The sequence below is a fragment of the Nycticebus coucang genome, chromosome X (assembly GCF_027406575.1).
Source record: "Nycticebus coucang isolate mNycCou1 chromosome X, mNycCou1.pri, whole genome shotgun sequence".
Lineage (NCBI taxonomy): Eukaryota > Metazoa > Chordata > Mammalia > Primates > Lorisidae > Nycticebus > Nycticebus coucang.
Window position 1 is genome coordinate 124,934,862 of NC_069804.1, and position 26,230 is coordinate 124,961,091.

Sequence of the window (26,230 nt, forward strand, 5' to 3'; positions counted from 1 at the left end):
GGGAAAGAAAATTACTCAGATGAACTTCTTCATTTCCTCTGAATCTTTTGACAAATGTAACCTTAAATGCTGACCTGCTTTGAATACATATTTTCTCATGACAGTACTTTTCCTGGATAAAGCAGAGCTCCTCCTCCATAAAAGAAAGCTTGAGTTTTAAGGCCATTTAAAATCCCTTCTGCTGAGAAGCTGTTCATTTAGGCAGACGTGAGTGGTATTGCAGAAGAATTTTATTCCAACTGGATACACTATCACAGAGTAAGTTTGGAATTTACTTTGGGGAGGAAGTTTAAGAATGAGAGGTAACTTGTTTTGAATAATTGTTTCACTTTATCCACCTTTTCTTAATGGGCTCATGAATCTTTCTGTGAAAAGTTGTTTGGGGAAATTGCATTTTTTTCTCATAAAGCTAATAGGTGTTGGCGCATCAGCATGGATAGCATTATTGCTTTGATCTGCATTGTTTTCTTATTAGCCTTTATTTTCTGTAAAAATTATACCTCTTTTAAGTAAACCTGGTTCTTTGGAGATGGTAAGGGGGGTTGCTTTTTAGAGTGAAGATGTTTTCTACGTGATTTTTTTCTGTAAATGAAAATCCTCCACTTTGCAGCAACTTTTTTCTCTTAAGCTCAAAGAAAATAGCAGTGTGCCTCTAAAATGAGTGATTTTACTTATCTTTATATGATATTTTGATTTAATTTAGAGTATATGCATTTCCTCTCTATGTGTGACTTCATCTATTCATATATTATGGTTACATATATAGTTGGGGTATTCAAATTGAAATGTAATCTTCACTGCTTTTCCTCTGAAATACACTAGTATCTTATACCTTTAATGCTTATTTTTCTCTGAAAGAATACACAGGTAAGTGTTAGCACAGTTAACACTTAAATATGACCATCACTTTCATAAACAGCACTTATTTTGAATGCTTCCAAATTTTCTTCTTTTAATATATAAGAAGGTGCATAAAACCAGGACATGAATACCAAGGACTGAGCAGTTGTTTATTTTTATTTTTTTAGAGATGGGGTCTTGCTATGTTGCCCAGGCTGGGATCCAACTCTGAGGCTCAAGCGATAGTCCTGCTTTAGCATCCTGAGTACATGGGACTACAGGCCTACACTACTGGGCCTGGCTTTACCAGCTATTTTTGATTAAAATTTTATTAAACTATAGAATGTTTTAGAGAATTCAAGCCTCAAGTAAATTGCATAGATTTGTTATTATAACTATTATTACTTTAAGTGAGGAGTGTACTAAACTAAGGAACAGGAGATCTGGTTTCCAGTTCTAAATCACTTCTGTATAGCTGTGTGATCTTAGGATGAACGTCCTGTTCCTATCTTAGTTCTTTCACCTGTGAAATCACCAGATGTCCTGACTGGGTAATGATACAAAAGGCAATAAAAATGTTAGAAATAATTATTTAAACGGTAGGACAAAACAAAGTGAGTGGCAGATTATTTGTTAGATTGTGTTTTGTTTTTTCAATGCTACGATTCTACCTGTAAATTAAAAGCTGCTTTCAGGGTGTTTTTTAAAAATCAGAGAAATAGATCACCTGAATTTTGCTACAACTTGGAGAAGTCAGGGTGGGAGGGGTTGCATTTTCCTTTTGATGTATTTTTCAATATCTTCGAGGAATTGATGGGAGGTGGCTCCTAGATATCAGAGAAGCTGAAGGCAGCTAACATTGAGTTACTGTGCTCACTGTGCCACACATGTTTTATATGCACTATCCCACATAATCATTTTCTAAGCATTATTGAGGCAAGTGATATTGCCTTCATTTTATAGACAAGAAAATTGAAATACAGAGCACTGAATTATCTTGCCCAGATCTATATGGCTCTTTTCATTATTTCGTGCTGCTTTTGTGGTCACTCTGAGGTAATGCTGAGAAGATAAGGTCTTTGGAATCATGTCTTCCAAACTGTCCATGGGATCAAGACATATGCTGAAAAGACGGATAATGTACAGGGTCACATAGAATAGGTTGGTACAGGGTGTGATGTGAGAGGCAGTTGACAGGTGCCTGCCTAAAAATGCTATCTTCACTAGACTATCATAGTCACTTTACCTGAGATTTTACCACTAAAATCATTACTTGGGATGTTGACCCATTTTTTTGTTTGCTTATTTGTTCATTTTGGGTTTTTTTGCCAGTGGGAAGGGTGATGGGGAACTTTCAAATGCACACAACCTTAGGAGGATTCATGTATGAAATCTTTTATTACCTGATACCTTAGCAGACAGTGCCAGCTGCTCGGGAGGCTGAGACAAGAAGATTGCTTGAGCCTAAGAGTGTGAGGTTGCTGTGAGCTATGATGGCACGGCACTCTACCAAGGGCAACAAAGTGAAACTCTGTCTCAAAAAAAAATAAATAAAAAGTAAAGATAACAGTAGGCAAAATAAATATGATCTCCGAGCTCATCTACTTGATTATAAAAGTGTTCTGAAGCAGAAAATAATCAGATAATCTCACAAACTCATAGAAGATTAAACCATGATAAGTCTAGAGGAAAGATAGTCAGTGCCTTGAAAGCATGTAATGGGGCCTCACCTCACCTTCTTTGAGCTGGTATCTGAAGAATGAGCAGTGCTAACCAGGTTATCCTTGAACGTGTCCTTACTCAGATTCTTCTGGATTTCTCTTGGCTCTTTTATAGTATCTTTGTGGCTATTACAAACTTTCTCCTCTCTTTCTAAGCATCCTCCTCAGCTACTATGCATTTATTCTCAGGAGGTGGGCTTGCCTCGTTTTTCACATAGAAAATAAAAACTATCACTTCTTCTTGAACCTCATCCACCCACCTTCCTGTATTTTACACACATTGATTTGCATTTTCACTCATACTTTTGTCCTCAGAGGAAAAAGTAGCCATCAGTCAGTGCAAGTTCAATCTCTTTACCCATGATTTAGATCTGATGCTGTCCTTTTGCTTTCTTAGGAATCCCTTTTTGTAATTACCTCTTTCTCTGTATTTTTAACCTCCTCTCTTTGAGTTCTTTTCTCAGCAAAAGTGCATTAACAAAAGAGAGAGAGAGACAGTGTTTTTACCCTTCCCTGTACAACCAAGCCCTGTATAACTTATACAAATAATCTTCAATAAAAGGTGCTCCACACAACTGCCCTTACCAAGGTTACCGATTATTAATACTTCTGATTCCCAAATGCAACGGATACATTTCAATTCTTGTTCTACTATCTCCCTCGCCCCCACACCAGGTTTTTTTTTAGCGTGTGACACACTTTGCTTTTGAATATGTTTTCTTTGAAATCTTTGCTTCCTTAATTGCCCTGATACCATTGTCTCCTGGCCTTCCTTCTACTTTTCTTGTCACTGTTTAACCTCATTCGTGAGCTATTCAATTGCAAATGCTACCTGCGACTTCAATTGCCCAAATGTTTCTATAACCTCTCCAGTTTTCAACTGGTCACTAAGGCATGTCTATTTTACCTTCTTACTTATGTTATGTGTTTGACCTTTTTTTTTAGCACATTATTATTATCACAGTATGGGTTGTCATCATCTTTATCCTTAACTATTGTAAAAGTTTCCTAATTTTTTGCTATTGTCTCCCTTCTTGTCCAACTCCCAGATCTGTTTTCCTATGGGTGGCCAAAACCATATTCCTAAAGTTTATATGTGTTTATATGTGTTAAACTGAACTATCAGACATAAATCTCAGGTTGAAAAATCCTTCAGTACCAGCTTATAACCCTCAGGATTAAGCCCAAAGTCTTTTAACATCGATGAGAAGGTATTTCTTATACATTTAGCTAAAACAAACCACTTGTTTGTTCTTCTTATCTCTAAGAAAGCTCAGGTACTACTTCCTTTGGGGACTCTTACTTGACCGCTGCTCCCTAGACCAGTTTGAGTACCTTGCTTTGTGCTTGTAAGTGTGCTTGCCTCTTTCCTGGAATCTACCATGTTTTATTATAATTGACATTAATATAAATCTAATCCAAATATTGGTATGCAAGAAATTTCACATTTAAAATTGTCTTTAAGCTATGCCATATTCAATATTCTGCCAGGAAATAAGATATGCAGTTTTAGTCAATACTTGAGCTTCCTGATCGGTTGGTTATACAAATATTTCGAGGCCTTAGGCAATACTGAAATGCAGACGCTTCCCAATTTATGATGGAGTTATATCCAAAAAACCCAATGGAAGTTGAAAAATATTATAGGTTGAAAATGCATTTAATACACCTAATTTACCAACCATTACAGCGTAGTATCACCTGCCTTAAATGTGCTAAGTAATCTTACATTAGTCTCCAGTTGGGCAAAATCATCTAACACAAAGCTTATTTTACAATAGGGTGTTGAATATCTCATGTTTATTTGATAGCATATTTGATAGCCCAGGAAAAGATGAAAATTCAATGTACTTCAGAATTGCAATGGTTTTGCACCATCTTAAAGTTCAAAAATTGTTAAGTTGAATCATTGTAAGTCAGGGACCCCTTGTACTGAGGAGGCCTTTGTGGTCATTAATAATTACTTCTGTTAACTCCCTGATATACTCTCTGATATACCATTCTGTCTCAAACTGGAATAGTTCTTTCATGTTTGTTGTTGCTGCCCTTATACTGTGCTTGAGGAACTGGATCATTGCTGAGATTGGGTCCTCTGTGTTTCAGGCCCAGCACACTCACTGATAGTTTTCTGAGCTTTTGCCTCTTTTTGAGGCTGCTGCCATCAATTATTAGGCTGTTCCCTGTTTTCCTTACCACTACTAACTTTTACCAGACCCTTGACTTATTTTTGTCTAACGTGTATGTCCCTTTCTCTCCCCTCAATACCCTGAAAGGAACTAATTATATCTGTTCTCTTGAGACCCTCATTGGTATTCCCAAGCACAATCTCTCCCGTGATCTTGGGTTTAGGGGAAATAAAAGCCAGGAAGGTAAGTGCATGTGGATAAGTTCTTCTTTTAGTCCTAGGAACAGGGGAGGAGGAATCCCCTTGGGTAAGGAAGAATGCAATGGCCTGGCTATCTCTTAGAAATATTTCTAATCTCTCTTAGAAATGGGAGGGAATAGAGAAAAAACTTATAGGAAAACACAAATGATTCTCTCAAAATAATGCTTCCACATACTTTTCTGTTTGGAAGAGTATCCTCTTTACTAAATGGTGGTGTGGTCGAAATTCCCTGGGATTTTGGCCTAGGTTCAGTTGCTCATCACACAAAGAACCAATTATTGAAACAATGAAAATTGCTAAGGAAGAAAAGAATTTTTAATATGATAGACATCTTGTTGGGAAAACAAGAGAACAACAATCAGAGGTTATAGGCTTTTAAAGGAGGAGCCATGTGCCTTGGGGCAGGTTGTGGTGTATCTCATAAGGGGCTACATGCTTTGGGGGCAGATTGTGGGGGATGGTGAATGTTGGGGTCAGAAAGTGTGCCCAGGGGTTTGCAGAATCTCAGCTCCTTTGTCTTGCAGAAAACCTACCATTTCTGGGAAAAAAAAAAAAAAAAACTAAAAAAATCAAGTTAGTTTATTTTTTCAACAAAACTAAACAACTAAAAAAATCAAAAAAATCAAGTTAGTTAAGGGAAAGGATTATATAGGGGTCATTGAAATTTGTTCAATGGGGACCTTAATATCACTTTCCTAGAGAGACATTCCCTGATTACCCTATCTAAAATGAACCCCCATCATTCTCTTTCACGTTATCATGTTTTATTTTTCTTTATACAGTTTATAATTACCTGATACATTTATTGTCTGTCTCCCACACCATAAGTGAGGATGAGTACTTTGTCTTGTTCATCACTGTATCCTCAGGACCTATAACAGAGCCTGACATGTAGTAGGTTTCCCCAAATACTCTTTTGAATAGTAAATACATGATAGAAATATTTATTTTTGTCAATATTCTCTTCCCTATCTGATGGCATTATATATAATATAAAACCATGCTTCTATTTGTTTACAGTCTATGCCCTATGTTTATGAAAGAGCATACTGGTACAATAACTTTGAAGGAATATAAAACTTGCTATTGTACATTTTGTATACTATTTTTACTGAGCATTGAGAGTGTAGGGTACAACCTATTACTCACTTTTGAAATGATTTCATGATGTTAATGTTTTAGGTACACACTGTCTGTTCACAAACATGTACTTAGGAGCATCTGGCAATACAGAGAAAAGCATTGAACAAGAAATTATTTTGTTAGTTCCAGAGGAGTGGTACTTTTCAAGATAATGCATTGCTTTTCAGATGTGACTTCATTTGAATTGAATCTAAGGGATATTTAATAAGAACAATTTGACCCATTTTGAGAAATATTTCCTAATTGTTAACCCAGGAGGATTTTTTAAGGGTTATAACAACTTTTTTTATTAGGTTATCTTTTAAAGGCATGTTGGTAGTTTGATGTGATTATAAACTAATACATCTCTGAAGTGCCCAGATAAAGGACAAATTCTGAGATGTGTAAAGTGTATTTCATGAATTAACACTATAAATCTGGAGATGACTAGGGCAGATCAAAACTAAGTTCTTTAGCTTTGATAGTGATTTGAGAAACTTATTAGCTGGATGAACTCAGGATGTCATACAGGAAACCATCTTTAAAAAGGATTGTGGAATAGGATGACTGCCTATGTTTTTACAAGATTTATAGATTTATTGAACATATTTTATAAATAGTAATAAACAATGTTAGTATGTAATCATAGCAGGGATGTAAATATAATCATGTTATATAAAACTATATGTTAACATGATATTTGTTAAAAAGAAATCTTTCCTGTATTTCATTTGCATACAATGGTTTTCATTTTTCAGTGTGTGCCTAAGTTTTCTGTGTATTTTTGTAGGAAATGACTTATACCGCTTGACTAGTGGTGAACATGGTGCATCTGTCTGATTCAAAGCCTATTTGTGTTTAAAAATACACGTAGTAATCTTCAGCATCCTTTACAAGCTAGTCCACTGGGGACATGGACTATTATCTAGATTAGATTTGACTCACCACAAGATAATAGTCTGATTATACATTATTGGGCCACATTTTAATCTCAGCACGTAATCTGGCAGGTTGCAGAGGTTTTGACTACAATGCTGAGTCATGACCATACTCCAGAAAACATGAGTAGACATTTATACATGTTGGATGGTCTCCTTGAAGTGAGATTAGTTATCCAGGAAGCCAGTGCTTTTGAGTCATATCCTAAAATCTCAGATAGATATATGTCATATTAATGATTTAAATTGAGAATGATACTCAGGGGATAACTTGCTTGAGAGGAAATTGAGCTTTACACAGTGAAATTACTTGAAAGACAGTATAATATATTAAAAGGAACATGGTCTTTAGAATCAATTTTAAGCATCTTTTATTGTTTAAATTTTATGACCTTGAGAAACTTACTTAACTTTTCTAAACCTCAAATGCCTTATTGGTAATGCTGGGATAATAATAATGGTAGCCACCAGTGTTTGTAAAACTTAAATGCACTAATCCATGTCTAGAATTTAGCACAGAGCTTGATGCTTAATAAGGACTAAATAAACTATAGTCCCTATTATTATTCTTTTCCAAAGTTATCAGTTCTCATAGCCTAGGTCTCTTAGTCATGCCTTCTCATGTTAAGATCATATCAATTTGTTGTTTCACTTGTAAACAACATTTAAGTCTACTTTTCTGTTTTTCTCTCCTCAGGTTCTACTTCTCTATTTTCCCATATTCTTTCTCCCAAGCCGTATTCTAAATGCTTTGGCTGATATTTTTATTTTTTATTTATTTATTTTTTTAAAGATACTTTTTTTTTATTAAATCATAAACACATAGATCATGTATAATTAATGCATTTATGGGGTACAGTGTCCTGATTTCATATAAAATTAGGAATGCTTACATCACACTGGTTAACATAAACCTCATTTCGTTTACTTAGTTATTGTGTTAAGACATTTATACTCTATACTAATAGATATTTTTAATACTTTAAACAATGTGAATGGAAAAGTCTCAAATTTTTAAACTTTTCTTTAACCCAAAGGCAACAGATATTACATGTGCATAGCTTTCTATGAGACTTTTTTTAGATGCCACTTTAGTGACATTGCAAAATTCCATTTATCATTTTCTAATAAATAATTATTTGTCTTAGCCAATTAGCAAATGTCTTTATAATCAATACATAAAACCAAAAACCTATGGCCATTTTATCTACTTTGGAAAATTCCTTTTTTAAAAAATTGCAACATAGAGAAGGAATGTTTCCAAAAACCATATTATGCGTTATTAGCCTTGCAATGTTTTCCACCTCTTGTTTCTTTTTCTTTTTTTTTTTTCCTGTGTGGATTGTATCAGCTATGGGACATTGTGCTAGTCAAATCACTTCTCTAAGCCCCAGTTTTACTGTTCGTAAATATGCAATATCAATTTTATCCACATAGAGGTTTATTTTTAAAATTCGGTAAATATTTATAAATTATAAAAAGCTAAGCAAATAAAAGAAAATATTGTAATTATGACAAAGACCAGTAAAAGCAGCATGATAGATCAACAAAGGTGATGGACATTGTAGATTAATAAGTGCCTAGTTATCAACCGTGGACAGGTCTATTTTGTTGAATTAGTAGAGGCAAATGTATAGGTTGATGCAGGTTATTTTCAAGTGTTGCTTAGTGGCAAGGTCCTCAGCAGCAACCTCCTATCAAGTAAATAGAGCAACTTACCATTCTTAGAGCACTTTCATATACTTTATCTCATTTAATCTTTAAGACAACATTGCCAGTCTTATATCATCATTACCTCCATTTTACAGATGCAAATTCAGATAAAGCTTGCCTCTAAAAACAGTGGTTGAGACAGAAGAGAAACCCAGATTGGTACTTACACCATTGAGCCTTTATTGTAACAAACTCCTATATATCTGTTACTTTATCCAAAGTATAATTAATTAGTCCTGTCAGCTTTTGCCACACCTTGCTCTAATTCTAAATTTACTTTAGATGGCTTTGGGCCCCACCCATAACCTCGCCTATCTTGTGACTTGTAGAATCTATCTATGTCCTGGCCCTCTGGCTGTTTCAGGAATACCTATTTCATTTTTTCGGTGTGCTTGATGATCAGACAGAAAGGAAAGTATTAGAGATTTGTGGAGAGGAGAGAAAAAGAAGGCTTGTGATAACTGCCTATGTTAATCCATTTCTTGAGAAACCATATATTCGGTAAGTACCTGGAATTTCTCCAATAATGCAAGGATTAAAGCCAACTCTTAGACTGAGGGTATTTAGAGGTGAAAAACTGAGGCTGGAAAGAGGAAACTGCTTTACATTTGGCATTCCAGAGAAGATTCTTAGTAGGAAACTATCTCAACAAGAGTGCTATGTGAAACTGCGTGGACAGAAGCAGGTAGCTGACCCTCATGTTGATATTAGGCATCCATAATGCCTCCTGTAGGAATTCCCATGGGGACTCTAATACTAGATTGTCTAGATTCAAACTTGAGGGAAATTGCTTAACTTCTCTGTCTCAGCTTCTGGTCTTTGAAAAGTTGATCTCATGGAAGTAGAGAGTAGAATAGAGGTTACCAGAGACTGGAGAGGGTACAAAGCGAGGAAGGATGGGGAGAGATTAGTCAATGGTTACAAAGTTACAGTTAAATGGGAAGAATAAGTTTTGGTGTGCTATTGTGACTATAGTTAATGTCTATTTCAAAAAAGCTAGAAGAGAGGAATTGGGATATTTTTACCACAAAGAACTAAAAAATGTCCGAGATGATAGATAAGCTAATTACCCAGATTTAATTATTATACAATGTATCCGTGTATCAAAATATCACACTGTACCCCATAAGTATGTGCAATTATTATGTGTTAATTAAATTAAATTAAATTTGAAAAGAAATATTTAAAAATAAAATAAGACTAAAAGTAGTATATACACTCAAGGGTGACTGTGAGAATGAGCTAAAACATATAAAGCACTTAGCACAGGGCTGGGCCTTTGATGCTGTGAATGCTGAATAAATGGTAAAAGGTATTATTATTATTATGACAGATTATTATTATGAATGTTACTTCTTATACCCATACCTTATGCAAAATTTAGGTGGAATATGGCAAAAAAAAAATGTCATGAGGATAAAACTTTGTGATGGGTTGATGGTTTGCATGGTGACAATGGGTTGAGGAAAGTTGAGGGGAAGGAGGTGCAGGAAAGACTCTGTATGACAAGAAAATTTATTTGCTAGTTAGTGGAAAGGGTTCAAGAAACCTGGTTTTTAAACCTAGCTGTACCACCAATAAGTTGTATTAGCTTGGACGACTTACCTTCCTTGTTGGCTGTTATTTCCTCGATTTTTAAATAAGATCTAAGACTAGATGAGCAGTGGTTAACTGTGTTCTGGGGGTGTGGAGTATATCAGAAAGTTTTTCAATTCTTGGATGTCTGCATTTCCTTCTCCAGACTTCCCTTTGTCTTCAGGTTCCCTACCTCCTTGTGAAAAACTCAGATGTTCCTGGTAACCATATGCTATATAAAGCCCTTCATTGCACTAGTGATAATCCTGTATCCCAAAAGCAGAGGAAATAATTGTCTTCATGTTCATTTGGGTAAGAAAGTCTAGGCTGCACCCTAGGTATAATTCATTCCCTTTGTGCGTTTATCCACAAGTGACTCTAGAAGCCAGGTTCCTATTTCCTACCTATGCTTAGATACGTTGGGTTGGGCTGATTTGCAAAATGGTATTTGATAGCCTGTGTCAGGTTTCAGTACCTGATAAATGGAATAGAAGTAAATTATTTTTTGTTCTTTACTTAGCTTTTATTCTGAACATAATACAGGGCTATGAAATTTTAAGGGAGACAGAACTTTGTTACAATCTATTTGAGACTGTTTAAGGAAAACCTAATTGCTTTAGTCTTTACAGGTAAATTGGAGGAGTTTCTGTTTGTCAGATCTATTGCCTTGAGCCCAAAAGTAACCAGTGCCTTTGTCTTAATCTATGAAAGTAGCTCTATGGAAAATCTGTAATCTTCTGGTAACTAAACCTACCGAGTACTTACAGAAGTATTAATAGGTAGCCATGGTATGGTGAGTAAAGAGGGAGGAATTGAGAAAGAGATTTACTGGACCTTATTAAGAGAAATGGCATCCTTTTATGAAAAATCATAAAAATGAGGCATAGAATTTAAAAAATTGAATGGCACTGATTCAACTTGATTAGCTAATTGAAGAAAGACTTAAACACTTGGGTCCCAGAGGAAAAGCTTTCATAATCCTGGGTCAAGTGTGTAGGACTCAGCATAGTAGGAGGGAACTGCATAGGGCTGAGAAGCATGAGATCTCTACTGTACTTCCAGCTCTGTTACTAACTTGCTGTGTAACCTTGGGCAAGTCTGAGTTTTACTCCTAATATATAAAGGAGAATTTGACTAGATTGTCTCTAATATACATGCTGGCTCTAACAATTTCATTTCAAGATTCTATTATATAATAACTGAAACTTGCCAAAGAAGAGAATGTTACAGTGGACCAGGTATGATGAGAGGGTGGGGTGGGGAGAGATCTGTCTTAAGCTATGCAGAAAAAAAGAAAGGCAGTCCTTGAATGTTGGGATAAGTTACCTTTAATCCTTAACTTTCTGGAAAATTGTTGGTGCTAGAATAGAGATTTGAAGAGAAGTATGTGGAACTGGGAATAGTGATTTTTCTTTAAAAGTAAAATACTTTTGACTGAGTAGGTATGTGGAGGCATGAATCCTTTAAATTTTGATCATAAAACCAATATTTCTCAAGAATGAAAAATGATCAAATTGTATTCTGTTGGGAGTGAAATGTTACAGTTTTAAGAAGGAGGTTAGAAGTTTAGATTTAACCTTTAGAGAGGTCACTCTTGCTGCCTGTGGTGTGGAAAATGAATCAGAGGCAAGAAAGACTGAATAAGGAGATATCTGATGATAAAAAAATCTCAATTTAGGAAGTGGTAGTGTTAATGGAGAGATTGAATAGGAGAGGGAAGAGTTAAGGAAGACTCCCGGGTTTCTGGCTTGGGCAACTGAGAAGATGATGCCATTTGCTAATATAGGAAACATAGGAAAAAGTGGGACAGGTGTGAGGGTAGAAGATGATGCTTTAATATTTATCAAGAAATGGAGCAAAATTTTGAGCTATCTGAGGCTTTGATGTAGGTTCTGAGCTTTCTAAGTAGTCATATAACTTTCAAATACTTTTTTTGTCTCAGAAAAGAGTATTTGTCAGTGTTTTTTTTTTTGTTGTTGTTGTTGTTGTTGTTGCTGGGGGAGAGGATTGCTATGGAGACTAATGATGTCATAACTCCCGTATCCATCAATAAGAACACTCTGGTGGGTCTGAGGCAGTCTTCAGAACTTGAGTCACCCCAGCCTGGTCACAGCAGGTATAAAAGTGTGTGTGTAGAGAGTGGAGGTGGGGTTGGGACGTAAAAGGTTTTTTTGTTTTCCTTTGTTCTGACTTTTGTAAGAAGGATGAAACTAGAATCTTTCTTTCAAATTACATTGGTTCCTAACTTGACAAATTCTGTTTCTATGGTCCAAGAGGTCAGAGTTTTCCCAATTCTTGGTAGAAAATACACAGATAACTCCTAAAGTCTTTAAAACTGCATTTATTTTGATTATTTGGTATAAGATAAAGTTAAATGTTGTATTTTTCCTTCATAGATAAGAGCTATCAAGGTATAAATATTGGAGAGATGACTTTATTTTGTTTGGACATCAGATGCCTATGTATCATTCTTACTTGCACAGAATTTGGCTATACTTTGTCTTCGGAGCTTGAAATCAAAGGTAAATGAATTTAATGGCATAGTTTTTAAATTGGAGAAATTAACTGCCTTTTCAACCTACCTTCTGGAAGGGCATAACTAGTAGGAGAATTATTACCAGAAATATTTCAATAAGTTCATGTACAAGAGATATGTTCTTATTAATCAGCTTCAGGTATAAGGTAAGTGATAATGACAAACATTTTGTGGGATAAAAGCCAAACTAAAAGGCACTGTCCATGTGTTTTTGTATAGTCTTTTATGATAAATAGCTTAAATATCTGAAACCTCATTGTCTGGTACCTAATCAACTGGAACATTTCCTTAATTATTATCCTTAACTTTCATGACAATTATGTAAATAAGAAAAGAATCTACAGAAATTCAAAGTAAAATTTTCAAAGTAATTATAGAAATACTCTATAATGTCTAATGAAATTTTATTGAAGAAGGCAATTACAGTAATATATTTGACAAGGATTCTAACCTTAAAAATTGAAAGAATAGGATTCCCATCTCATGCTCAATGGAGACCTTTTATAGGTACATGGGGGTCCCAGGTTGAATCATAATGTGTGACATAATTTCTTTTCTATAGATTCTTTTTCTTTCTTTCTTCTTCTTCTTCTTCTTTTTTTTTTTTTTTTTCTTCGAGACAGAGTCTCACTTTATGGCCCTTGGTAGAGTGCTATGACATCACAGCTCACAGCAGCAACCTCCAACTCCTGGGCTTAAGCAATTCTCTTGCCTCAGCCTCTGGAGTACCTGGGACTACAGGCACCCAACACAACGCCTGGCTATTTTTTTGTTGCAGTTTGGCCAGGGCTGGGTTCAGACCCACCACCCTCGGTATATAGGGCCAGCGCCCTATTCACTGAGCCACAGGCATTGCCCTGTGGATCCTTTTTCTCACCTCAATAAGTATTAGAAAGTATTACAAATGAACAATGTCGCAGAAATGAGAGGAAATTATTAGCAAATAGGCAACATAAAAATGGTACTATAGCAATGCTAGATTTGCTGGTAGCAAAGTTTAAAGAATTATTGAATATGCGTGTATGTGTATAAACTTTGTTTTTACTGCTTTTTAAATTATCAGATGGAGCCATTGCCTCCTACTCCCCCACCCCAAATAATAATATAGGCTAATTCTTGATGTCATTCAGCTACCTGACACTTTTTCTTGAATCCTTTCAAAGAGTTGGCCCTGGTTTGCCACACTCTCAGGAATACCTTTGAATTTTAGTTAACAAGAAAATTCAAATGACCAGAATGGATTAACAAGATCTTTCTATTTTCCAAATTCTTAAGGCGCTCAGCTATAGTAGCCATACTTTATTTTTTTAATCCCTTTTTTGTGTTTGTCACAATGTTACATGCCTATAGTAAGCACTCAATTAATATTGATTGGCTCTTGCTATTAGAGAGATTTATGTGAGAAAGTGCTTTCATCGTAGACTAAATTCTGGTATATATGACCACAGGGATAACATCATGTTGAATTTGTTTTTAGTCTGGGCGTGGTGGCTCATGCCTGTAATCCTAGCACTCTGAGGGGCCAAGGCAGGTGGATTGCCTGAGTTCAGGAGTTTGAGACCAGCCTAAGTAAGAGCAAGACCTCGTCTCTAAAAATAACCAGTGTTGTGATGGTTCATGTAGTCCCAGCTACTTGGGAAGTTGAGGCAAGAGAATCGCTTGACCCCAAGAGTGGGTCACCCGAGGGTGACAAAATGAGACTCTGTCTCAAAAAAAAAAAAATTCTCGTTTTTATGAAAAATTAGTACCTAGTGAGGCAATGTTAGATTTTGCGTATGTGATTTCTTGATGAAGGAACAACTATTTAGCAGTAATCTAGATTTAAAAAAATGTATCTCTTTTATTGAGATATTATATACATAAAATTCATTCTTTAAAAATGTACTGTTCGGGTGGCACCCATAGCTCAGTGGGTAGGGCCTCGGCCACATACACCGAGGCTGAAAGGTGTGAACCCAGCCCAGGACAGCTAAAGAGACAATGACAACTACAACAACAACAATAACAAAAATGTACTATTTATAGAGTTTTAGTGTATTTACAGAGTTGTGCAACAACCACAACTATCAAATTCCAGAATATTTTCATCACCCCTTCAAGAATCTCCATACTCATTAAGGAGTGACACTGCATTGCCCCTCCCTCCAGCATCTACCAGCCACTAATCTACTTTCTGTCCGTATGGATTTGCTTATTGATATTTCATATAAATGCAACCATGTCAATATCTAGCCTTTTGTGTTCAACTTTTTTCCCTTCGCATAATGTTCTCAAGGTTCATCCATTTTGTTGCATGTCTCTGTACCTTTTTTATGGATGAATAATATTCCATTGTATGGATGTACCACATTTTGTTTATCCATTCATCAATTGGTGGACATTTGGAAGTATCTAGATTCAGTAATAATTGTCATGAATTACAGAAAAAAATAAAAGTGTTTTATTGATTTTATTTCAGTTCATCCTCCCCAAGATTTTCAGATAGTAGATCCTGGATATTTGGGTTATCTCTATTTGCAATGGCAACCACCACTGTCTACGAATGATTTTGAGGAATGCACAATAGAGTATGAATTAAAATACCGAAATGTTGATAGTAAAATGTGGAAGGTAAGTAAAGCATGCACTTGTGATAACAGAGTGATCATTACACATTTTCTTGTGATTCCTGACTTCAGTGTCCATTTCAATTCTTATATCTCAATAGTTCTAATTAGGACATAACAAGGTGATGTGTTTCTATCTCCTATGCATCCTACTACATCATCCAGTGTTAAGATTATAATTGGAAGTACAGGAATAAATACACTTAGTCTCATGGAATATGGACTTGAAGAGCACTCGCACATTTTACCATATTTTGTAGTTACTTACATAGACTAGATATGAGTCTTAAATATGCTACTTGACTGTGAGATTTTTCTCTGCAGGAGTTAAGTTTTATTTATCTTTGCACCCCACCAAAGAAGGTTGTTGTGTTGTTCTTGATATGTATTGTAGGAAGTGCTCAATGAAAGTTGATTGGATTATTAACTATTTTCATACTTAGCAAGTATGTTCATTCAGAGACTTCTGTTGTAGAAGGCATTGCATTACCTCCCTAATTCAATGAGGTAGTTTCAGAGGACTTGTGACAGGTACTCTGCTAATCAGGAATATAAGATTAAATAAAATATTATTTTCCATCTTCTAGGAGCTCACAATTTGTCCAGCTTTCTTTACCTCTGGGATTTTATGTGTTCCCTGAAGGTTTTGTTTTATATTTGCAAGGTGACAAATAATTTGCCATGTAATGCCCATATGGTATGGGAAAAGTCTATATTTGATTCCTAGTAGTTATAGTACAAATTCCTGTGTGGGGCCTCTTTTCCTTTGCAGAAGTTTCTGTTTGTATTTTTGGTTTGGGAGAAGTTAAGATTCAAATGATCTCATCAAAAGATATGACGTACAGAGGTGAACATTGCCAAAAATGCATTTGTGGCATTGTGGTCAGATAACCACAATGGAGTGTCTTAGATGTTGGGAACTCATTAGGGTATTAATGATTTCTTAATCTTTTTAATGTGGCTTACTATATTATGGCTATTTCTAAGTTTGACTTTGTTTCATCTTTTTATTAAACAGACCATCATTACTAAGAATCTGTTTTTCAAAGATGGGTTTGATCTTAACAAGGGCATTGAAGCAAAGATACACACGCTTTTGCCTGGACAATGCGCAAATGGATCAGAAGTTCAAAGTTCATGGTCAGAAGCTACTTATTGGATATCACCGCAAGGTTAAAATAAAGCTCTTTTCATATTTAATACTGTCAGAACAATCCATTTGGGAATAAGTCCTTTAACTGTTATGCACCGGATTTTATGTGTAAGAGATCTGTAACAGTGGCATAAAGTCAAATCCTTAGTAGTCAGTGAGTGGCCTTTTTGAATTCTTTAAATCAGCAAATACATTTGGCAAAACCTGTATTTTGCTATATTAATATAGTTCTCAGTTTTGGGGTCACATTAGTAAATACTTGTATTTGCTTTACTTCTCAGAGCATCCTAAAGTAATCAATTTAATACTTTTGCATATAGGTACATCACTGTCAGTAAATGTGTCCCGAAGAGATTCTTGACTCTGCATGTTCCATTTATAGTGAAGTGTTTTCCAGTAACTTCCTTTTGAAATATTCCTGATATGTCAATTGCTAAATGAAATGAAGAGGCGATAGGAAATGTAATAAAATTGCATAATAATTTTACAAATGATGCATCACCATGACTTTCAAGTATTCACACTTGATTTATTCTTTAGGAAATCTGGAAACTAAAATTCAGGATATGGATTGTGTATATTACAACTGGCAATATTTATTCTGTTCTTGGAAACCTGGCATGGGTATACATTTTGATGCTAATTACAACTTGTTTTACTGGTAAGTATTTTTATAATTGAAATTCCATATTAAGAAAATATCTACCAAAATTAATCCAAAGTATGAGTAACTATTTTTACTAAATTAAATTTATTATACTTGCCAGAATTGTATTTATGGTGACAATTATTTACAATTATTTGTGGCTTTCAATGGGATTTACTAGTTTTAGGCTAGAGAGACTGGAGAATATTCTATGGGTGATAGAAGGTATGTAGTCATTGTTTCTGTATTGGATTAATTTGTATCCTTTAGATAGATGAAGTTATAACCTAAAAAGTTTTGGTTTATTTTATATTCTTGCCTTTAAACAAAGCAGTTATCTGTTAAACTGAATAATTTTTCTGACTCCCTACCTTTATTAACTAACGCTGAGTCTTTTAAATTTAGAGCCATCTTGACTCTTCTATTTCCTTCATTCCTTAACTGTTTCAGGGTAACATTATCACCCTGTTCTGACCTTCCTTTCTAAGGTTGCACACCTGTTCTTCACTTCCCATCTCTACTGTAAGAGATCTACTTTAGGGTCCCCTCATTGCCATTGTTTCCCAAATAAAGGTCACTCAGCTTCCAATCTATGCCCTTCAAATCTTGTCCCTTTCTGTTCATTCTGCACACGGTACCCAGCTTTATCTTCCCAAACACTGCCATTTTCATATGCCATTCCCTTGTTCAAAAACTTCCTCTGGTTACTCATTGCTTCACCATATTAACGCCTTTTCATTTACCAGCTGCATACCACCAGTGTGAATGTTCCACTCCATTTAGGTCCATCTCTACATCTCTTTCTCAGTCTTTGTGACCTTTTACTTTTTTTTTTTTTTTTGGCTAGGGCTGGGTTTGAACCCACCACCTCCGGTATATGGGGCCAGCGCCCTACTCCTTTGAGCCACAGGCACCGCCCTGTGCCCTTTTACTTTTATGTCTATGTGTGCATTGCTCCCCTGGCATGCCTTCTGGGTCTCTTTTTCTATCCCCACCTCTCATCCTTCCTCCAAGGCTCATTTGTTCTTCATTTTCATTAACCCTTTACTGATTATGTTAGCTTCTGCTCAGTTTTTCTCTGAACTATTACTTTTCATAGCTCTTGATTACCTATTGTCAGATGGTATTTAAATGTTTCTATGTGTGTACTTTGTCTCCTTTCAAATTTTTAGGAGACTAGAGGGCATGGACTTTTTCTGGTGTTTCTGTTGACTACTTCCAAAGTGCTGTGCCCATAGTAGATTATCACTAAACATTCATTAAATGAATGAAACAAATGATGGCACTGATAAATTAACAGATAAGTATCTGAACTTATGCATTTACTAAATAAAAAACAAATCCAGAGAAGGGTACTGGTGAGTTTTATGCTCAGATCATCATTGTATCCTTCTTAAGAAATTCATAATATATAAGTGATAAGGCATAAACTATTAATAATCCTAAAAAGTGGGTTCTAATCCCTGCTGTGGCATCGTTTAATTTGGTGGCTTTGGGCAAGTAAATTTTTGCTTTTCCATTACCTCATCTGAAATTGGATAGGTAAATTTCTAAGTTATTTTATAATTAATTCAACAAATATTGACCATCTAAAACGTCAGGTACTGTTTTAGATAAAAAGGAAAAAAGCATAAATAAGATAGTCTCTACTTTCTTATACATTGTAGTCCCTGTGTAATATAACTTTATCCTCATCTTAGTGATATAGGGGAGGAATAAATATTAACATTCTAGAGTTTGGAAAATAAGGGTGTTATGAGGCTTCCCTGCTGGCACAGAGTAAATCTGTGTAAAGTCAAGCCTACAATGAAGTCTCCCAAACTCTAATCAGGTGAACTAAGAGACCACAGTTTTGCAAACTGTTTAAATTAAATACTTGGCATAAAGTTAATTTAGTAGAGTCCAGATACTTGTACCAGCCCCTCATCAGCTGCTGTATTGGCCACATTTCAAAAGGGATTTGGGCTGTTTTTACAGATAATGTCACATTTTGCATTGTAAGCTTTTCTTTGGGAAAATGAGCTAGTCATATGTTGCTCTGGAAATTTGTAAGGAAATCTCCCCTAATTCCCACTAGCTTTATTACTGGAACAAGATTAATGTTAAATGATATAATAACATTTCTTATTTAGCAGAAAGGGAAAATTAAACATTTACTTGCCAAACAATTCCCACTTTCTTTTTGCCACCACCCCTCACCCCCAAGTTGGCTTTTCTGAGATTTATCTCTTCATGTGTGTTGGATCCTCGGAGGATTTTCATTCATTTTTAATATCTGCTTTTAAATCTGCTTTCTTTTAAAACACCTTCCCCAGTAAAATATACAAAATGTAATATCATCCAGGATTATTCTTAAAAATCTCAGGTTTTCTTAACAGGAATCTTATTATAAATCACTAAGACTTGCTTGGTCAACATAACCTAAGTACGTGAGTAATAATCTTTGTCTTATCTTTGAGGTTTTGTGAAGACTCCCACCAGATTGTAAGCCCCATGAAATCATGGACTATGTCTACTTTTCATACTGTTGTATTCTTAGCACTTACCATAGTTCTGGCATACAGTAGGTGTTCAATAAATATTGCACATTACCACGCATAAAATTATTTTTAAATTCACATGGTATCTTAAGATAATTGAAAGTGGAGCAGCATGATACTAGAAGATATTGTTAAAGTTGACAATTCTCACAATACTTCTTTTTATAGGTATGAGGGCTTGGATCATGCATTACAGTGTGCTGATTACATCAAGAAAGATGGAAAAAATATTGGATGCAGGTTTCCCAATTTGGAGTCATCAGACTACACCGATTTTTATATCTGTGTTAATGGATCATCGGAATCCAAACCTATCAGATCCAGTTATTTCATTATTCAGCTTCAAAATATAGGTGATGTAAACCAACCAAAAATTTCAAATACTTTAGGCCATTTATAACCACTTGTGGGAGAGAGAGTGAGAGAGACAACTAAGGAAATAGGTGCTGTCAGAATCTATGAGGAAGCTCTTATTAATAGAAAAGTTACAAAGATGGTTCTCTGGCATATACTTCCATTCACTGACAGAAAACAGCTTATCATGCATCTTTATAGAAAGCAAGCTTATATTTGCCTTTTATAGCTGCATGAGTAGACCCATGTAATATGAACCTGTTACTGGATGAAGAGGGTCCAGCTGCCTGTCATTGTCAGCCAGTATGTAGAGATGTAGATAGGTCCACCAAACTTTGTCAGAAGGCCAGCAGTTGTAGAGAACCGTGAGAGTAGCCTATCCAAGACTGTTCTGTCCTTCCATTTCCAAAACCACAGTTTTATACATAAAAGTTAAAAGCAAGAACTGTACTAACCTTTGTCTTAAACAACTGTAATTAACACTTACCTTAAACAACAATAATCTCCATTAAACCATGATCCATAATAAACAATAATTGACATAACCGATGACCCATATAACAATATTGTAATTCAAAAAGTTAATTTCTTAAATCAATTGCCCTGAACTACTTAAATATACACCTTCAGTTTAAAGCTGAATTTACAAAATGACAAGGATGGAAGACATGAGATAAAGGTCACATAGGACCTAAACTGACCAGACCAGCTGTGTCACGTTGGCCCTAGCCTGACTGATTCCACCTTTTTCTCACTACATGCACTCTCAAACCAATGAAGAAACATGTTCTCATTAAAAAAACCACAAAAAATATAGAAGATAAAAAATTAAATGAAGGATAAAGTGAAATATATAAAAGGCAGTGTTATCCAGGATTGTTTTTATAAAAGTAATAACTCACAATTCATTTGAACTCATGTTCATTTAGAACTCACAATTTACAGCCATAATTTTATATAAAACTCACAACTTATTTCTTGGTTTCAAAGAAGTGTCTCCAGCTTTGGATAAGAGCTACTGCTAAACTTCAACAACCTTTATGTTGAAATTATTTCCTTTTACTTTTCAGTTAAACCTTTGCCACCAGACTGTCTTAGTCTTACTATGCAGAATTCATATGAAATTATCCTGAAATGGAGCTTGCCAAGCGGACCCATTCCAGAAAACTGTTTCATTTATGAAATTGCATTCTCAGAAGATGATATTGCCTGGGTGGTATGAATATTGCATTTATTTGGAAAAAATCATAAACATAGTATTTTAACTAAAATAGTGAACATGAGAACCAAAATCAGTTGCATCCACATGAGGAATAGAACATGACATGTATCTTAGTTTAATTTTCAGAAAGCCATATAATCTAGTGGACAAAAAAAAATGTTTGCAGTCTGAAAGTGTAATCAATCATACGAATTTTACATGGGATCTTAGAGATAATATAGTGACTTATTTCCAATTTTGTATCAATAAATTTAAGTTGTTGAGAGTCTAAAATAGATTGTGAAGAGGCTTCGGGTAAAAACAAAATTTTAAAAAAAAAGAACCCAAATAAACACAAAGACCATTTCTTCAGGTCAAAAGGAAAGTATGGCAGAGCTACAAGAGAATTGCTTGTATGGGAAAGAAGGACTAACTGGGGAAGAAATAGATAATGATTATAAGACAGATTGCCCCCGAGGACCAACAACATGGTGATGCCTTTAACCTTATATTGTTACACATTAATTTTATTCATTGATTTCCAATTTAGAGAATGATGGCGACAAGTAGGTGAGCCATTGATTCTAATTAGTTCATTTAATACACAGATGAGAAAACTGGTCGTGGAATTGCCTTACAGGTCCCTTACAGGGAGGTGAGTTGACTTACAATAAAATTACACTGCTAGAACTAGACTCCAGATCTGACTCCCACTCCACTGAAGTCTATCCTACATTAAGCTGATTCCCAAATCAAAATTGAAGTAATAGCTTCAGTGATTCTTTTTTCTGAAGTGTTAGTTTTGAGCCAAGCCTTTAACACTGTTACACAGGTCTTATGGAGGTTAACCAAGATAAGAATAAGGGGGAAAAAGCTTTATGTATATGAACTCTATAATTTCTGTAGAAACAACATTCAAACAACATTCTGTCTTTTGGTAACTGAGTGTATGTAGCATGTTCCAGTTTATGGAATCTGGGAAATTTGACACTTGTTGAAATACTGGGCATTATTACACAACAAGGCTACCTAGGAGTTTTGCCTTCTCACACATGCTGCCCTTTACTACAAGTGATCCATTATCACTACAGAAAAAATTTAAAATACAGATAATGAAGGGAAGAGAAATGCTTTAAAAAAAAAAACAAACCTACCATACAGAGATAGTAACTACTAGAATTAGGCCTTTCTAGTCTTTTGATATATATATTAGAACCTCTGTACGTTAACCACCCAAGGGTCTATAACAAACTGGTCAACATACCGAGGTGGGGTACCTAAAGAACTAGGCCTACTGGACTGATATGTGCATAGTTAACTACCTCTAGTGTAGAGAGGTGGCCAACTATAGAGTGTCTACTGTATTTTATGCATCAAAATCCACTTTGAAAGTGACAGGTATGGAATCTGTCAGAATTAAATCAGATAATTTGATCTTATTTTTTCTTTACTTTCAGAGTACCACAGTAGAAAATGAAATGTATGTCATGAAAACAACAAATGGAAGTAAACAATTATGCTTTTTAGTAAGAAGTAAAGTGAATATGTATTGCTCAGATGATGGAATTTGGAGTGAATGGAGTGATGAATATTGCTGGACAGGTATGAGCTAAAAGGACAGTAACGAAAAAGCTGAAAGTATTTGCTAGCAAAATTAAATTTCTTTCAGTGTATTCTATAATTATGAAAAGGAAAAGCTCATGTATATAGTCTATAAACAGAAAAGACAAGTTAGTGAGCACTTTAACTGAACATATATTTATTGAAAGTCTAATATTTAGTTAGAATTTGGAATCTTGTTATATTTCTATTATCAGCATTCTTATCTTTCTGACCCTCAGTAAAGAGAATATGCTAGTTCTTTTTGGGGGGAGGGTAGAAGCCTATCTTAGTCAATATTTTCTTATGCTTTCAGTTTTCAAGGTGACGGAAATCTTAAAACAAGGATAAGTCAGGATACACTTGCCTCGAGTGTCTAGTACTATGACTAGGGGAATATTTTCTAATTAAGATGTCATGATCAGAAATGCATATTCTATTCATTTCCAACACTGATTTAAGGGGACTTTTGATAAAAGACATTTAAATTACATAGCAATATAACTAAAAAAGTTAGTGAGGCAAAATATAATTGTGCTTTACAGTACACTGGATTTAAAAGTAGAAATTACTGATAATTGTTCAAAATTGAAGGACATCAATTCGCATTGCACCTATAAATACATATACAGATATAGACATGGACGGATACTGGCATTTCTATCGATTAGTCATCTCCTTTCATGTTGTTCCACTATAGTGGAATCTCTATTATCTCCCTTTGAGTACAGTGCTATCGTTGTTCCTTTCCATTCATTAAATATTTATTAAGCACTTGTAGCACTTGTTATGTGTCAGATTCTTTTTAGGCACTGGAGATACAGTAGTAAAGAAATCTGCACTCTCACAGAGCTTGTATTTTATTCCTAAATTGGTAGAGATAGGCAATAAATGAAGCTAAATATGTAATTACTAAAGGTTACAGAGAAAAAATAGGAAAAGTAGGGTAGAAGAGAAGTGTGGAATTAGAAAAAAACACTTAGCACTTCTACTTTTTTGTCACTGCTATAAGAAATCTATGTAAAATTATGTCTTGAATTAGATCTTGTGATTAATCAATACATTGCATAAAGTAGATATGATGAGTTTTTAACTGCATCCTCAAAATACATATCCTTTTATGTATTTCATACAAGCTTATCAGTAACAGTGATAACTGAGATTTATTTTGCCCTGATGGGTATCTCTTAGTAGAATCTAATGACTTGACAATTAGGAATAAATTAGAATTATAATTGGAATTTTTTGAGTTATATGTGGCCTTCACTCTTTAGGACATTTCTTATTGGATGTTTCAAGTTATAGAAAACTAGGACAACATTTTTAGAAATAAAAATATGTCCTCTTCAAGATTAAATCTGAAGATTTAAAACATATATGGAACTACTACTGTTGTATAGCATACAACAGAGAACCTCAGAACACGTGGAACCTCTGAGAAGGCACTTCCTGCCTTCCCACTGTTAATTTTGCATGCCAAAAACCTTATACAGGGTGACCATAACGTTTGTGTGCAATTTACAAAAGGGTGCAATTGCACACAACTTTATGGCCACCCTGTATTAATAGTAATTTCTCTGGATTATATCCTTTACAAATCTTATTTAAGCATATGAATATGACTAGTACTTTTCTATAGAAAATAACAACCTAAGGGAATAGGACAAAGAGAAAGGTAGGATAGGGTGAGGTTTGCAGGTCTGGGGCTAAGATTCAAAACACTCTATATTACTCCAAAACAAGTGGGCGATACCAGTTTGGGAAGGACAAACTTTGTCTACTTTTTAAGTTTCTCTAGTGATTACTAATTTCTTGAATGATGAAAATTAATATCTAAAATTAAAAACAAAACAAAAAAGCAAAACCTGATCCCTCCCTTCAGCCTTTAAAATCAGACAACTTTGAAAAGACTAAACTGCATTACTCACATAGGGATTTTTATTGAAGATCAGCTTTTGCTCACTACAACATCTTGTAAGTAAACATTTAACTTATTGAGAGTTCAGAGATACACAGTACATATTTGTTTAATCACTTTGTTAATTTTTTTAATGATTTTTTTTAATTTGTTTAATTTTAAACAGAATCATGTTAGGAAGTAAGAATTGTGTCTGGGGAGTTATTTTTCTACGTGAAATTAAGAGATACCACAGTTCAATAAAGTAGTTATTCTATAAAAAAAGTACACACTGTAAGGAATTCTGTATTCAAACACAACTGTAGTGTCTATGCACTGGCAAATATGGCAGGAGTTGTCAAGTTTAATCAGTTCCTCACCATTTAATAGGATTCTAGAAAATAATTCATTTTGAAAAATAGTTATCAACCTCTAACACTTCTCTTTCTTGTAATTTTTAATCCTAGGTGACATGTGGAGGGAAACTTTGATATTTTTCTTGATACCATTCGGTTTTGTCTCATTATTTGTTTTGCTTGTAACTTGTGTGCTTTTGCATAAGCAAAAAAATTTAGTAAAAATGGTAAGTTGTATAACATTATGATTTTTATTATGAGACAGTAAATAACAAAAAATATCCTGCACTTAAAACTGATGGGTCTATATTATATAATTTTGCCTGCTCATTGTGGATATACAATTGATTCTGTATGGATTTCAATGATGTCTTCAAAAAAGACAGTCATTTAAAAAATTAACTCTCTAAGGCTACATTTTAGGGTAGATTTAATTTTGTCAAAATAGAATAACAATACTTCAGAACATGAAATACTTACCTTTATATTAAAGAACAATGTGATGAATGGGTTATAGGAGAAAAATGGGATAGGGAGAAAGGAAGATGGTCATAGAGTGAAGCATATTACCAGTGTGTCACAGGCTTAAGATCACATACAAGTTATAAAACATGGTGTCTGCCCTCAGAGCTCACACTATAGCTAGGAGAGGGAGGATCCATACAAAAAATACAACTTGCGTGATGCTTTTAGGTGATTGTTATTTGAGTTGTACAGAAAATGTTATAGAATTTCAGAAGATGGGGATCATTGTGGTGGTTTTTAAGGAAAAGTGATTAGGAGGGATAAAAATCTTAATACTATCTTTTCAAGATAGAAATGCAGACTTGGATGAAATGTTTCACTTTGCTGAATGCTTTTTTTCTTATTTCTGAGTTATTAATCCTCAGTAAAATAGTTTGTTGTTAATGATGATTTTTTCAATAATAGAGCTCTTTCTAAATTTCAGGTTTTTTATACGAGAAGGGAAGTTTTTTTTCGCCAAGAGACAATATGTTGACTTACCGGTTTCCATTCAGATGGATAAATGTCTAATATGACTGTTAT

The 26,230-nt window shown here is 34.7% G+C and overlaps 2 protein-coding genes across 3 annotated transcripts in view; both read left to right on the forward strand.

Annotated features, from left to right (window-relative positions):
- LRCH2 (leucine rich repeats and calponin homology domain containing 2) overlaps positions 1-212 on the forward strand; it is a 250,428-nt gene extending 250,216 nt beyond the window's left edge. Inside the window, exon 22 of the mRNA XM_053580440.1 lies at positions 105-212. The gene's annotated coding sequence lies outside the window, so the exon portion shown is untranslated. The remainder of the gene's footprint in view (positions 1-104) is intronic.
- IL13RA2 (interleukin 13 receptor subunit alpha 2) lies at positions 162-26,230 on the forward strand. 2 transcript variants are annotated; one of them, XM_053580446.1, is made up of 10 exons: positions 162-258; positions 12,692-12,817; positions 15,290-15,441; positions 16,456-16,609; positions 17,131-17,251; positions 19,945-20,129; positions 21,201-21,346; positions 22,789-22,933; positions 25,295-25,410; positions 26,133-26,230. In XM_053580446.1, the coding sequence occupies exons 2-10, from the start codon at positions 12,724-12,726 to the stop codon at positions 26,181-26,183; spliced, it is 1,164 nt and encodes a 387-aa protein (XP_053436421.1). In that variant the 5' UTR covers positions 162-258; positions 12,692-12,723; the 3' UTR covers positions 26,184-26,230. The 2 variants fall into 2 exon arrangements, with proteins under 2 accessions (XP_053436421.1, XP_053436422.1); XM_053580447.1 differs by lacking the exon at positions 162-258 and adding an exon at positions 12,345-12,411.